Source organism: Myxine glutinosa, chromosome 4 (genome assembly GCF_964187855.1).
Source record: "Myxine glutinosa chromosome 4, kmMyxGlut1.1, whole genome shotgun sequence".
NCBI lineage: Eukaryota > Metazoa > Chordata > Myxini > Myxiniformes > Myxinidae > Myxine > Myxine glutinosa.
In genome coordinates, this window is record NC_136264.1 from 177355927 (window position 1) to 177371665 (window position 15739).

Below are 15739 nucleotides of genomic sequence, written 5' to 3' on the forward strand. Positions count from 1 at the left end.
TTAGCTCACCTGGAGCTTATGCAATGGCGTGTCGTCAGTCCATCCGTCCATAAACACTTGAAACCTCTTCTCCGAATCCGCTGTTGGGATTGCGACCAAATTTGGCACAATTGATATTTGTTGTGTTGTGACTAAAGTTTATTCACGGCATTAAAAAAATCGGGGTGTAAGGGGGACTACCGGGGGTCAAACTGGATCCAGGTTTGACCCCCCCAAAATAGGAATTTGCTTTTTCCTCTGAAACTACACACACTATATCAATGAAACTTTACACAACCTTCATCACCCATGCTGTACCAAAGTTTATTCACGGCATTAAAAAAAAATCTGCCCCTTTGGGGGCCTATGGGGGGGGGGTGTTTCCCCCCCAAAATCGGTGTTTGCTTTCTTCTCAGAAACTACACACGCAATTCTGATGAAACTTAACCACAACCTTAATCACCCGTGTTGTACCAAAGTTTGTTCACGGCATTAAAAAAATCGCGGTCTAAGGTGGTCTATGGGGGGGCTTGCCCCCCAAAATAGGTATTTGCTTTTTTCTCAGAACCTACACACACAATTTTGATGAAACTTCACCACAAACTTAATCATCCGTGATATACCAATGTTTGTTCGAGGCATTGGAAAAATTGGGGTCTGAGGAGGTACACGGGTTGAGGGGGGGGGGGGGGGGTTGCGTTGCCCCCCAAAATAGGTATTTTTTGTTTGTTTGTTTAAAGTCTTATGATTGTGTTAGTATGATTCTACATGCTTCCCTGTCTTCTAGCAAACATTGAAATTGGTTTTAAATACCTTTAGTCCATGCAGTATACTGTTTATTCTACCAGGTGAGCGCCAGGGGTACCCTATGTTTGGTTATTCATGTTAGATTAGAAGCTGGTCAGAAAGGGAAAACTACCGCGAATATCATAGTATGAAAGTTACAGGTTGCCGATTTGGTCGAGAGAGAGAGAGAGAGAGAGAGAGAGAGAGAGAGAGAGAGAGAAAGAGAGAAAGAGAGAAAGAGAAAGAAAGAGAGACAGACAGACAGACAGACAGACAGACAGACAGACAGACAGACTCTGACTTTTTGTATCCTGTTATTATAAAAGTATAAAACCATTCCACAAAGCAGTGTTAAACCAAGCAACGAGTTCAAAGAAACATTGTATAAGGATCATAAATACACCAAAAAAGAACAAAGGATATTCAAAAGAAATCAGCAAGTATAAAAATTTTACCAACCAAAGGTGAGGACACAAACAGAAACCACAAACAATTTTAAAGGAAATGCTCACGCAAGAGCTATGAACACATCAAGAGCAAATTAAGCGTTTGATTAAATTAAGTGAAAAATTGAGAAAGGGAAAGAGAGGGAGGGGGAGAGAGGGAGGGGGAGAGAGGGAGGGGGAGAGAGAGGGAGAGAGAGAGAGAGAGAGAGAGAGAGAGACTCTTTTTTTCTTTTTTTTCTTTTTCTTTTATTGGTGATCCCAATGCGATCCAAATGGACAGACCAGGAGACAAACCTCGCACAACCAGTAGCCGGGAGCGACAGAGCATCCGTGTCCTTCCCAACCGTGTTCCTTTCTGAATGCACCATGTAACACGTCACCATGGTCACTGCTGGAAGAATGTTTGTGAACGCATTACATCATAACACTTTTCCGATATGTTTTCCTTGATGAACTTGGGGACTTGTGAAAGAGAAAGAGAAAAAAAGAGAGACAGAACGACAGAACTACGAGAGAGAGACAGAGAAGAGAGAAGAAAAAAAAAGAGAATGAATGAGGCCTTGTTGAGGGCAGCAGCTAAGGTGTGTGGAAAAATTAATGAAGGAAGGACCGAAAGGGAAGCGTGGAGAGCGCTTGGTGGACATTGCTCATACAATCATGCTTCTTCCCTTGACTGTGAGGCCAATTCCTACTAACGTCACCAAATGAAAGTCGAGTGCACTAAAGTCGAGTGCCTCATCATCTCAGAAACTGCTCCACCCCCACCCACACCCCCCACATCTGCACACATGCTGCGTGCAACAGATTTTGGTACTTCGCATTGACTTATTACTGCCCCTAATTTATTCATTCAAACATTTATTTACCTTTATTGATTTATTTAGTTTTTCTTTCTTTTGTATTTATATTACACACAAGACATTCACACACCAATAACACATGCACCACACACAAGACGCCAACACATCTGTATGATACACCACACACAAGACACTGAATCACCAGCAACACACAAGATACCGATGCACCTGCAACACACACAAGACGCTGACGCACCTGCAACACACACCAGACACCAATGCACCAGCAACACACACAAGACACTGACGCACCAGCAACACACACAAGTTACCGATGCACCTGCAACACACACACACACACACACACACACACACACACACACACACACACACACACACACACACACACACACACAAGACACCGATGCACCTGCAACACACACAAGACACCAATGCACCAGCAACACACACAAGACACTGACGCACCAACAACACACACAAGTTACCGATGCACCTGCAACACACACAAGACACCGATGCACCTGCAACACACACAAGACACTGACGCACCTGCAACACACACAAGACACTGATGCACTAGCAACACACACAAGAAGCCGATGCACCTGCAACACACACACACACACACACAAGACACCGATGCACCTGCAACACACACAAGACACCGATGCACCTGCAACACACACAAGACATCGATGCACCTGCAACACACACACACACACACAAGACACTGATGCACCTGCAACACACACAATACACCGATGCACCTACAACACACACAAGACACTGATGCACCTGCAACACACACACACACACAAGACATCGATGCACCTGCAACACATACACACACAAGACACTGATGCACCTGCAACACACACAAGAAACCGATGCACCAGCAACACACACACGCACACAAGACACCGATGCACCTGCAACACACACAATACACCGATGCACCTACAACACACACAAGACACTGATGCACCTGCAACACACACACAAGACACTTATGCACCTGCAACACACACATACAAGACACTGATGCACCTGCAACACACACAAGACATCGATGCACCTGCAACACACACAAGACACCAACGCACCTGCACCACACGGATTGGACAGATTGGGTTCTGAACGATTAGTGTCCACACGGATAGCACCCTGCGTCTGGTGCAGTGATCACTCGGACTCAAACTGCCATTTGGGTGTCGGTTGTGATGGAGTAAAAGCACGTCGCATAGCCGGCTCAGGCATTTATCCGAAACATGGTGGCACCTGCCTCGTATCAGCGACTTTCTTTGTACTCATCGGTAAAAATAAATACTGACGTTTTCTTTTTCCACAATGTCGCGAGTCTCCCATAATTACTCAGACACTTATAATGACATGGGTTTTCTGATGTGATCCCTGGTCGAGTTTTTAAAGAGAAAATAGTCGGAAACGGATGGCTGCCTCGATCACTCCGAAAAATATGTTCACTACTCATGTGCATATATAATATATCGTGGGTGTATATAGCTCGGATAGATTCTAATTGCACTTACCAGAGGCCTATACCATTGCAAAAGCCGAGACACCGATTAAATCCAAACATTCGATATTGGATGATCCTTTTAACAGTCCAATTGTTCGTTCTACACTGAAGAGAAAACTTGTAGGGATGTCATGGCAATTGTAAATATGACAGCTCCGAATAAGTTTTTAGCTTCGCATAAGACAAACATGGCAGCCGAATGATGTCTTTAATGGGTAGAACGGAATGTTACACATAAATGGATGGGCAAACCAGTGTATTATTTTTTTAGATAGATGTCTAGAGTAGTGTCAAATTCCAAAATCATCATATTTCTTAACAGCAAAGATATCACGGTATATTTCCTAACAAAAAAAAAAAATTGGGGAGTGATCGAGGCAGCGGTCTATTGCCTTATACACCACCAAGGTTCAATTTTTTTGTCCAAATGAAAAAATATATAATTTTGCTGAAAGTTTGGATTGATTTGAAGCAACTTTTACTTCATCATTTTTCTTTCTGAGGAGCGTTTACTTGTTCCAGGGTGGGACAGACGGACCGATGACATTAGCCTATTATGTAATGCTACCGCGTTGTCGGCTGGGTCACGAGTGACCTCCCTTGGACCCGCTTCCCGACCTTTGACCCTGAAAACAACGAGTCGCAGATAACTCCGCGGCATGATGGGTTGCTAAGAAACCACAGACGCTGTCTGAGGTGACTAAATCTGGTAGGGTCCCCGCTCCCAGATCTCGTTTTACTTTCCCGGTTATTTAATTAAACCAGATGGGCAAGCATGCTCTCAACACCCCAATATTTGTGTGTTAATTAGGTACGGCCGAGCGGAATTGTAAATGGGATGTCGGCTACTCTAGCATAGCGAAACAATGGGGTACAACCTCCCATTTACTTATGACATAATATTGTGATTGTTATGGAACTGGCCCCTGAGTGAACAAACATCCATGACATGCTGGAGCTCCCTAGTCAGTTATATCATTAGTATATTTGCCCAGATAGGCCCCCACCCGTTGTCTAAGGGAAACGAGTTGTGTTGTGTGGGCCATAGACAGTCTTCTTCCTCCTCTTGTATACTCTTCCTGCTCTTCCTTTATTCCTCCTCTTGTATACTCCTCCTGCTCTTCCTTTATTCCTCCTTTAAAACCCTCTTTTATTCTTGGCTAATATACGGTGCTTACCATTTTATACACCACAGAGTACAAATTTGGTTCTCTCTCTTCCCAAAATTGCCTTTTACCATTCATCAAATAAACATTGGGTACAACCTGTGATTTGTAAATTCCCTTTCTTTCTTTTTCTTACTCCTTTCCCTAACCCTAACTCCAACCCTATCCCTAACAACCACCTTATAAGACACAGCACCACACACAACCACAATTCAGCCGACAAAGATGACAACAACTCCTTTCCTTTTCAAATGTGCTGGGTGGGAAAACCCGTTAAGAAAGAAGCAGACTCGACTCGGGGGAATACTCTGATTCGGGGATGATTGACAGCAAAGGAGGCTTTGACTTAAGGTGTCCGGTGTACGTACGAGTCCGGTGTACAGACGAGTGTACACTGAGGGTGGTGCCCCAATTGACATCGCCAACCCACCGGACAGGTAACTCGTATGTAAAAAAGAAAGGACCATGCCTGGTTTGGCTCAATCAATCGGCATCTGTGTGTAGCTGCTGTGTGTAGTTGCTTTCAGTAAGATTGTAGAAGGGGAATGAGTGCTAAGGGTTAGAATTTTTTCTTCTGTGCCTTTTCTTGATTGTTTGCTGTGTCTGTATACATGTGTCTTTCATAAATTGATTAGTGTGCTTGTAAAATACGTGTTCACTTTATTTGGTAAATGGTTTTCCATCCTGACCGTTTAGTCTCATTCTCTCTATTGGCTCGACTTAGTTTGTAAGACTAGATAGACAGGACGTTCTGCCTCACCGATTGGCTCTGTAATTAGCCAGTGCGTACTTAACAGTTTTGCTTAGCCATACATAATACAAAGACGAGTGTACACTGAGGGTGGTGCCCCAATTGACATCGCCAACCCACCGGACAGGTAACTCGTATGTAAAAAAGAAAGGACCATGCCTGGTTTGGCTCAATCAATCGGCATCTGTAGCGGCTTGCCAACCCGACAGGCCGTGGAATTATCCACGGAGCGGCGGCTGCAGGACCAGAGTTCTGGAGTAGTCCGATAAGTCCCCCTTGTAGTGAACCCCAAACCCTGGTTTTGTAACAATATGTTGAACCAATGGAGGAAACTGACAATGAGCAGGTTTGTAATAACAAGTCTCCGTTGAAAGGCACATATTTACAGGAGATTGCAGTGTCACACAAGAAACAGTCTTAGCCCCTAGCACTCAAAATCACCCCCTCATGCAGTCAACCTTATCACTAGCAAGACATAGACACCTCATACATCCTGGGACATTAGATATAAAAGGAAACAAAGAAGGAAGAGGAAGAATTTGAGGCTTGTTGGTGACACCTTTCTTACCCGTATGTGAGCAGGCTTGCCCACGTGGTTTCCAACAAGGTGTAGATGCGTGTGAGTGAGGTGCAGGTGGGAGGTGCGCTGTCATGTGGTATCATGCAGTGCTAGCTCTGAAAATAACTCTTCTTTTTTTTTTACTAGATTTGATGCTCCACAACAGTGCGAGTCAATGTGGTATATGCGCTGGTATATGCAAGGGTATATGGTGTGTGTGCGAAGACGTGTGAGAGTCAGTTCTACCACACCTTTGGTCAGCGCCTGTCCCGCTTGGTGCTTTGGGAAGTGCCTCGCAAAGCGGAACGCCTTTGTGTTCCACCTGGAGCGCCTTGCTTTCTGCTTGGCGCTTTTGAGAACCCCTCGCTTGGCATATTTGCGTTCCACTTTGAGCGCTTTACCTTCTGCTTTGTTCCTTCTCCTTCCATCTAGTGCTCCGGAAGCCCAGTCAACTCAGCTAGTCTCCTTCCCTCCCTCAGGGCACAAACTCCTTCAGAATCCGGACTCAGAACTCAGCCCTCAGCGCCATCCTGCTTTGCACATGCTTGAACTGCTCTCTCCTCTTGAACTTCACTGTGCCCGATCTGCACATTAATTCTCTGCAAACTACCCCTTCAGGGCTTTTTCAATTGTCCCTGGACTGTGTGTCCAAGCATGCCCACTTTCGGCAACCAACACTGATTGGCTGTGGCGCACTGCAATTCAGCCGCTGGAATTTTTATCCCCGGAGCATGGGGGCAGGGCGCTTTGGGAACACTTTGTTTGATCCATTATGTTATGACTGTAATGCCTGAATGGCGAAGAATTATGACATTTGCAATGTTGAAATGGCGATTATTTGGTCTAAATACCGGTGAGGTGATGTGGTTTGGAAAAAAGCATGAGAATGGAGGTTCAAATGCAGGTGTGCGAAAATGAGTGTTTGAGGATGGGTGTTTTCGAATTAGTGTTTGGGAATGAGGTTTGAAAATGGAGTTGGAGAATGAGGGTTTGGGAATGAGAAAGAGAACAATGGGGAAGGGTCTAACTACAATCACAATGCATTTCCTTGTCCCTGATATGAGGGGATGAGTAACCTACCTAAACAGAATCACCATGGAAATGTCTAAACTCCAGGGTTATCTAGCGTGTTGAATGCAACTCCCCGGGGTCTTTCCACAACCGCAACAATATATAGATTATTTTTGGATTTTCATCAAGTTTAACATCACAAGAATACTTTGAAAACCTGACATCTTTTTATTTTAATGGGGTGGGGAGTATAAAAGGGGAAGAGCCTTTCCTCCAATCAGGAAGAGGCACTCAGTAAACAGATGTCAGTAAAGTTAAAGATTGAAAGAAGTTTCACAAGTCGATCTGTATCTAACCATTAATTTTTCACTTTTATAGGTTATGACGTTTTTGGCCTTTAATGTTAATTTTAGAAGATTATATTATGCAATTGATTAATTTACTTCATTCCAGAGGTGCATCAGTGGCAGCAGGTAGGTGATTGGCAGGGCAACTCCTAGACTGCAAATTTAGTTCAAACACCTTTTATCTAAATATTGTGTACTGTTTCCAACTGAGCTTGCAGGTTTTATTGGAATAAATATCCATCTGCAGTCATAGCATTATAGTGGAGTGGCTTATGGAAATGATCGTGACACGCTGGCCCAAAGCACTAAATTTGGCACAGTTATACTGTAGGACCATACAAAACTTTTGAGAGGGGGCTGCCTGATTTTCGAGGCCCAGGTCAAGGTCAGGTCAAGGTCAAAGGTCAAATTATGTGTTGGTCATTTTTGCATCGGTGTTTTTGACGTACATCGATACACTGAGGGAGGATACTGGATTGGCCAGTACAGAGGAGGTCGCGGCCTGCATGACTTATGCTTCACAATTTCCGCGACAGAGACACAGTCCTGTGCATGGCAGTAATTCTTTGAACAAGTGGGTGTCGCCTTACATCCGCACTTGAGTAGTTCTCTACAACTAAGAGCAGCAGCTGACAGGGTTGTCCAGGTTGGACGCCACCCGGTATCTGCTTTGGTCCACCCAAAGCCATCTGGATTTGGTGCAGCTAGGATGGGCTTAAGACTCTCTCTCCAAATGCTGGCTTGGTACAGGCATCGATTTACATGCTGGAGCAGTGCGTTCTGAGTTGGAGGAAGCTTCTCCATCATCTTCACTCTCCTTGGGAATAGCTCCTGTCGAAGGTCATTCACATTGACATGTGGGGTTGTGTTGTCGTACATGATACAGGTAAACCGCTCGATCACATTGAATGCTGGAGATGTAATCACCTGTGGAACAAACGCAGTCAGGGACGTAATGGTGAATCCTGTGGCTGTCGGGTAAGCTTTCCATGCCTTCCAAGCTGACTTTTTTCCTTTACCACTGAATTGGGATGTTACATCAGAGCCAGAGAATGCATGGAAAAACGGCAGAGCACGAGCTTTGTCTTCCCCAAGTTCCTGGCAGATTGAGTTGACATGGTAATAGCGGAAGTGTTTACCAGTACCAAAGCCAACCCATAGTTGCATACCTGGATGGTGCTGCACAAGATCATGAAACACTCCCACCAGAATCACAATCACGTCTGTGTCTACGGTTCTGATGAGAACAGTAGTCGCCCCTTCCCTTAGGGCATCGTTTACATGAAGACATATTCTACTGTCTGCTTCTTCGTGATCACTCTCTCCCATTGTGATGTTAGCCTGATTCGATTGGACTCGTGGACCAGATGTAATGTAAACCTGTTTGGTAAGCGGATAGTCGTGTTTGACTACGTCCTCCGTCAGCAGTGCGAAAAGCTCCTCCTTGTTGGTAGGACCCTGTAGAAAGCCAGCGAAGTTACTTGGTAACTTCGTATTGTGGGATACCTTTCTACGTAATCCTTTCCCTCGTTTCTCTCGAGTTGTGGCTTTGAGGCTGTCGGGTCGGTAAGTGTCCCAAACGATGTCCATCCTGGAACAGCCTTGAAGTTGCCTTTCTATCCAGGGGATGAAGATATTGTCTCGTCGGGGATGTTAGCCCCCTCTCAAAAGTTTTGTATGGTCCTAAAGTAGAACTGTGCCAAATTTGGTCCTTTGGGCCAGTGTGTCACGATATCACTTAAATTTGGACTTTAGCCACCCCACTATTATAAGAAGGGTGGACACTGCTTTTGGAGTGAAAAAAGGCTATTAATAATAAATTGCTTAAATGATCTTGCCAATATTTATTAATCCTTTTTTACTGCAGGAGTGAGGAGTTAAAGCAGGAGGTGAAAAGGTTGAAAGAAGAGTTGGTAAAAGCGGATCACACTGATGAAGAAAAGCTTAAGCAGGCATGTGAAATTATTTCATTTTAAACCGTAGAATTGAAGAATAAACTTGTTTTTCCAAAGTTGTGTAATGCAAATACAGGTTGTATGTGAAATACAATTGTGACATATCACGTAGGAAGAGAGGAAGGAGGGTTTGCACTGACAGAGGGGATGAGGACCTGATATACATATGGGTCTATCAATTGAGCACACTTCGATTAGAGAAAAAACCCAAAAAGAGAGGCACAGGGGAGAAAACGAGATAGCTTTGCTCTACTTTAACGGACTTGTGTGACCAATGTAACTGAACAGATATTGGTTGAAGAGGGGGGGACACGTATGTAGGTGAGTTGTGAGCTTAGCGGGCTGACAAGACAGCTGAGGGGAAGTTTACATTCCATTGAGCTGTCCATCTAGGTTTGATTCCTGACCCGACCATAATAGGCTGCAGGACAAATAATCGAAAAAGGCATCGTTTTTGAGATTCGTTCACTACTTCTGCAGCATTATGTAAATCTCACATCAAAAGATATATTAATAGATTAGAATGTCAAATATACTTGTTCATTTTGTCAAAAGTTGCACATTTTATAGAAATGATCAAGAAACGGAACTATTCATTAATGACGTAAAACCTGTCAATTGGTTTTTAAAACGTAATTGATTTTTCAAAAAACAATGCATGAAAAGCTATTGGCCAATCAAATACAATGATAAACAGTGTGCATGACGAAAGCAACATTGGCACGACGTTTTTACTTTGTGCGTGCATGCAGTGCGGAGTCCGCAACATGGAGCGTTGCATGCATGTCTGCCGGTCAACAAAATCAAAAAATACAAAACTTTCATCGATAGGACATGAAACAAACGCTCAAAAAAGGCTTGATGTTTGAGTTTTGTTCACTACTTACTTCCAAGGCACTGCAGCTTGACTACACAATACATAGCTCATAATTTTGATAGAAATGCAATGAATCAAAATCATCTTGTTATTTTTGGCAAAACTTACAACAATGGAAACATCTGTGAGCAAACGACGTACTTACAGCACTAGAAACATTGGAATCACTGTGTACATTGACGAATATTATATTGATGAATGATACTCGATTTTGTTTTTGTATACTCATGTAAGAGCCAGTAGAACATATGAAGTCGAGGCTCCTGTAAGAGCTAACACATAGAACATATAATAAAGGGAGCGGGTGACAAGAGGGGCAGAGAGAGGGAAGCACAACAACAGTAGAGAACAGGGACATCGGGAGATCTGTGGAAGGGAGAGGGCTGGGGTGGGGTACACGGGATAAACAAGATGGACACTTCAAGGACTTTCAGGAAAGAAAACGGAATTTGAATGAGGTGGATTTGGGGTGTATTAACATGAGTAGAAAAGATCAAGGTTTTGGGTGGGGGAAGATAAGAGATGGTGGTGAACAGGTGCTTTGAAGACCTCGGGGAGGAGTGGGATTGAAGAGAGTGTGGGAGTTTGTTCCAGAGGTGGGAAAAAGAGGAATGAAAGAGTGAAGGTGAGCAGAGAGTCTTGATTTTGGCAGTTTCACCATAAAAGGGCTGCTGGCAGATCTTGTGCATTCTGAAGGAATATTTGGGGAACAGAGCACAGACAGAGCTGGGTGTGCAAGGCCAAAGTGGACTCACTGCTCAACTAGTGATGGGCAGTGTAGTTTTTATGATGTAAACAAAATCATTATTCTGCAACAGTAACAAAAGTACGTGATTATGCCCCACTATGCCATGTAATGTTTTTTTTTAAATCATAAAATATATAAGATAAATTAAAACTGACAAGGCTAACAACTCTCTACAATATGACAAGGCTGCAGCTAGTTGTAACAAGACATATCCAGACATGCTCATCAGGCTACAGTAGGGTGTGTCCATCTCGACACAGTAGTGTGAAACCAATAGACTGGAATGTGTGTACGTTTTGTCAGGACATTCGTCCCAAGGAACGATTATGCTCAGTGATGACATTCAGCACCAGTCATGATATTGTTACAGACGCGGTGGTGGATGTTAGTTTACCGAGCGGTTTTGGTATGACCACGTCTGCACAAGTTACCCGATTATACCCGAACGTTGACTAATCGCGCTACGCTAGATCAATGAAGGAAAAGACACACGGCTGGGATTAAAATGACGCGACACCAGGGATACGGTTCTCAAGACCTCCGGAGGAGATTATATTAGGGCGGAAGGTCAGATTACAGGGACGAGAGGTACAGCATAGAAAGACAAGCACTTAGACACACTCTTATATTAACCCCAACAGACGACAGATAAACGGGACAAAAGGCTGACTCACACGGGGATTGATGGCCAGGAAAGGCAGAATCGATGGCTCAAGGTGCACTCTTGGCTCAAGGACAGGGTACTGTACGGTCCAGTAGATGCAGGAGGTTTCACAGCGCTCGAGGTGGCGTCTTGTCGTCTCAAGCTGGGGGCGCATCTGACCTCACATCCGGTGAGTCGCTTCGTATCTCCGGCGGGGAGTGACACGCCCTCGGCTCGTTAGCTCCGCCTCGTGGAATCGGCACGTTGCTTCTCATTGGGTGCGTGCGGGGGGTTTACCAGGCTCCGCCCTTGACGAGGAGCTGACAGCCAGCCCCTTCGTGGTAACCCCGTGGAGCGCATGGTCATGGCGGCTAACCGAGCTGGTGGGAGGACGCACACTCCCCCCGCGCGCCGTGGTTGTAGTAATTGTTGTTGTAGTTGTAGTTGTAGTTGTTGTTGTTGTTGTTTGGGGAAGAAGACGGGAGGAGGTATGGGAAAGGTCCTAAACTCACTACTGGTGCCATATAATCACATTCTGGTGCAACGAAGAGTCAGAATTAATGGAAACGAGTCCTTAACTGACATCGACTAAGAATAACTAGCAAGATGTCCTATAGTTGTCTACGTGAGATGCGGTGGACCTGGGCACGACATTTAATGGGGGAAAAAGGGGAAGGTCGGTTCTACAGAGTGTTGTTTACAGACAATGGGACTAGGGAATGGGGGATTGGGGATAGTTGGGGAGTATTGGGGAAATAGGGGAATATTTACAAGCGGATATGGAGGCCAAATTCCATATTCGCAACATTGCACCCTTCTCTACCCTCGGGGCGTCCCGACCCGATAAATTTTTACCGACTTTAGTGTGGCACGCAATGTAGTTCCCTCTACTATTAACTCTACCCTGAGTGCGACAGTTTTACAGATATTCACAAATGAGTAAATATGTCCCCCTGCGACGTTGCACCCTTCTCCTCACAGAAACACACCCACAGGATAACCGAATCCGGAAAGAATCCTCAAACTAAACATACAGCCGGTAGGGAGCATTATTTACACAAGACTACGCTGATATTTACACTACGATCCAGGACCTGTTTTTGGAGGAACACATGCAGATGTTATGCATAGAGAGAGCACGCATGCTAGCATCGATACACCAACCCACGAGTGCTCTGTGGCCTACGGCCTTTAATAACGTGCAGAGCACCCTTTCCCAGCACGAAAAGCACCACCCCATCATGTATAGTCAGCACCATCCGGTGCACCAATAAAGTGTCTATAAATCACCGGTGGTGTCGCAGCCGGCCGATGTTCTGCCGCTGGTCTTGCCTTCGTGTGGTGCACTTGGCCTTCTTACTTCCTTCAAAAAAATAAAGAAAGGTGCCAACCGCGTCCATTTCCTTATTGCGGCCGTCAGGGGGCCAACTATTAGTGGTTCACCTGTTTGGCATAGGTGCCACGTTGACCCATAGGTCCATCCATGGGTGGTGCTTGGCCGCAAAAGAACTGCGGTCCATTGTGGGTGGCCACAAACATTGCGGTCCATATGGTGTATCGATCCAAGCAGCAAGCAGCGAAAGTGCAGGCCCACAACTGCGAAGCCAGCACCTCTCTCTCCTCTCTCTCTACCCCAAAGCCAGATCCTCGGAGGTGGGAGACAAAAGAAGAAGACAAGTGAGTAAGGTGGTAAGGGCGCAAAAGTGCACGCAATGTAAGGTAATGCACACTGGGGGCACATGGGAACCAGGTGAGACAGGTACGTTCCTACCGTACGCCCCCCCCCCCCCCCCCACCAGGTAACCTACATGGCCCCTCCCTTACCCCTTACTGTATCCACAAAACACAACACTACCCATAAACATCTACTTTACAAATCAACAAACATCCCTACTGTCTTCCCCGTTCCTCCCATAAACCAAATTCGTCTTCTCTCCCTCCTAACCAATCAAATTTGCCATTTTCAACTCTCATCAAAATTTGCCATCACCAATTCATCATCAGTCCCTCCTAGGGAGGGAGAGATGGAATCACCCCAATGTCTCATCCACGTCGTGATGCGTCTCACAAATCCTCACAGCAACCCTTACTTCTGCAACACAAACAAAGAAAACACAGGTGTGGAGTCATCATCATCACCACAGGTAAGTGGCTGCGTATGGTGCGACAGGTTCATCAATCCTAACTATTTCCTAAATGACTTTAACAACTTTACACTACCCGGGGTCTTTCTCCGGCCAAACCATTGGCCCTCTTACACTATGGGTTCTAAAAACCAATTCCCATTGGCCAAACTGTGGTGCTCTTCAATTTGGGGTCTCACTCCCCCGATTCATCTCCCGGTGCCCTCGCACAATTTCTGGGCTGTGGCGTGTACCTCTCCCAGCGGGTCTACCCACCTGCACACCTCCACCACTGCAGTTGCCTCCGAGCTTACCTGCTCCTCACCCTAACCTAACTACCTGGGGAAGGCCCTCTGGCACTCTCCCCACTCGGTGCCCTCTCTGGCACTGGGCTACCCGGGTCCGTCCTCCGGATCCTCGGGCCCCATCCACAACTCTACCGGCTCCCAGAGCCCACCTGCGGCCTCACCTGGCCGACATCCTCACAGTGGTGGAGTGCCCAACCAACTACACACACTAACGGGCTACACGCCCAGCCATTTCCACAACACTAATGCACCCATTCATAATACCATTCTGTCACCCGCACCACAGATGCCAATATCCAACCACAATTTACCTGTACCCTCTACCTAACACTTACACTACCCGCCCCGGGTACTCGTGAAAAGGGTCCACTCTTCCCCCATCCACACCTTCGCACCACGCACACCACTCCGTACCACTCACTCCAACTCTCTCCACACACCTGTACCTGCACACCTGTGCTCTCACACCTGGTGCCACCTGCACCCTTCTCTCCCCAAGCGCATTCGCGCTGATCCACAACACTCATTACTCACACACTGCTCCACACACCTGTCCAGTTGCACACCTGTGCAATCACACCTGTCCAGTTGCACACCTGTGCAATCACACCTGTTCCATCCTCACACACACGGCATCATCTCAGCTAACTACTCCCTTCTGAAACTTGCGCTTCCCAGTCGTCCCGTTAAACTATTGCGCTCCCACGTCATTATTATCCACACTAATCTACCTGCGTCCCCACTACAGGTATCAGTCACTAACTAACCTTAACGTCACCTAATGTCATCTTCGCTAGATCCCTACAATATCCTAACCCACCCGGGCTAGTTTTCACTGCCATACACCCCATAAGCTATTGCTCCTTTGCCCCCACCATGGGAAGGGTGGCAGGGATGCCACCCTTACCCACCGGGCCCATCGCTCACTACCAATTTTGCACATCAAATTTCAACAAATTAAAAATTTGCCAATCACTGCCCATCATCTGCCAATCACTACTGCCAATCCTTTGCCAATCATCAAATTTTGTTTTTCTCTAATTTGGGGTCCAAAACACTAACCTCATCACCCAGTCGACTCACTAATACCTCTCGGTGCGCCAATCCCTGTCCAAAGCCCGGCTTCGTAAAGCCAAGCAATGGATGCTGGTTGTTTTGTGCCAGCGGCTGAATGCGTCCGGCACTCGGTGCAGGGACGGGGGCTTACCCGGGCCGAGATCCCACGCATCACCTCGGCGTGGAGCCATCCAATGTCCCGATCTCGACCTGTCGGCACGTCTCAACAAAACGTGGTCGCCATAACGACCCTTCCTATCGGGCTGCCCGCTCCGCCTAGTGGAGCACGGACGCGGCCGTTCAAAGCGAGGCCCAGCACGCACCGAGGGCCCGATTCGGCTATAAGTCGTTCTAAACTCTACCCCGTCTAACGTCGATGCTTCACCTGGACGCTTACACCCCGCAGCCCGTTCCTTGCTCACACATCCAGCCGTGCCCATGCTCCTCGTACCTTTCCTTACACACCCAGGTACACCCATTCCACTCACAGCCTTGGTCACACACCTGACCACCGAACACTTTGGCACACATTCGTTGCTCGCACACCTCACCAATACACCGCTTCGCACCCCCTCCTCGGTCACCTCCTCTGTGACAATCACAGGTGTGCTCTCATTCGCACACCC

The 15739-nt window shown here is 46.3% G+C and overlaps 1 protein-coding gene across 4 annotated transcripts in view; it reads left to right on the forward strand.

The window, feature by feature from the left end:
- Positions 1 to 15739, forward strand: part of TSGA10 (testis specific 10) — a 272162-nt gene that overhangs the window by 83678 nt on the left and 172745 nt on the right. For all 4 annotated transcript variants that reach the window (XM_078776738.1, XM_078776741.1, XM_078776742.1 and 1 more), the window contains exon 6: positions 9271 to 9355. In XM_078776738.1, the coding sequence (XP_078632864.1) occupies positions 9271 to 9355 (85 nt within the window). The remainder of the gene's footprint in view (positions 1 to 9270; positions 9356 to 15739) is intronic.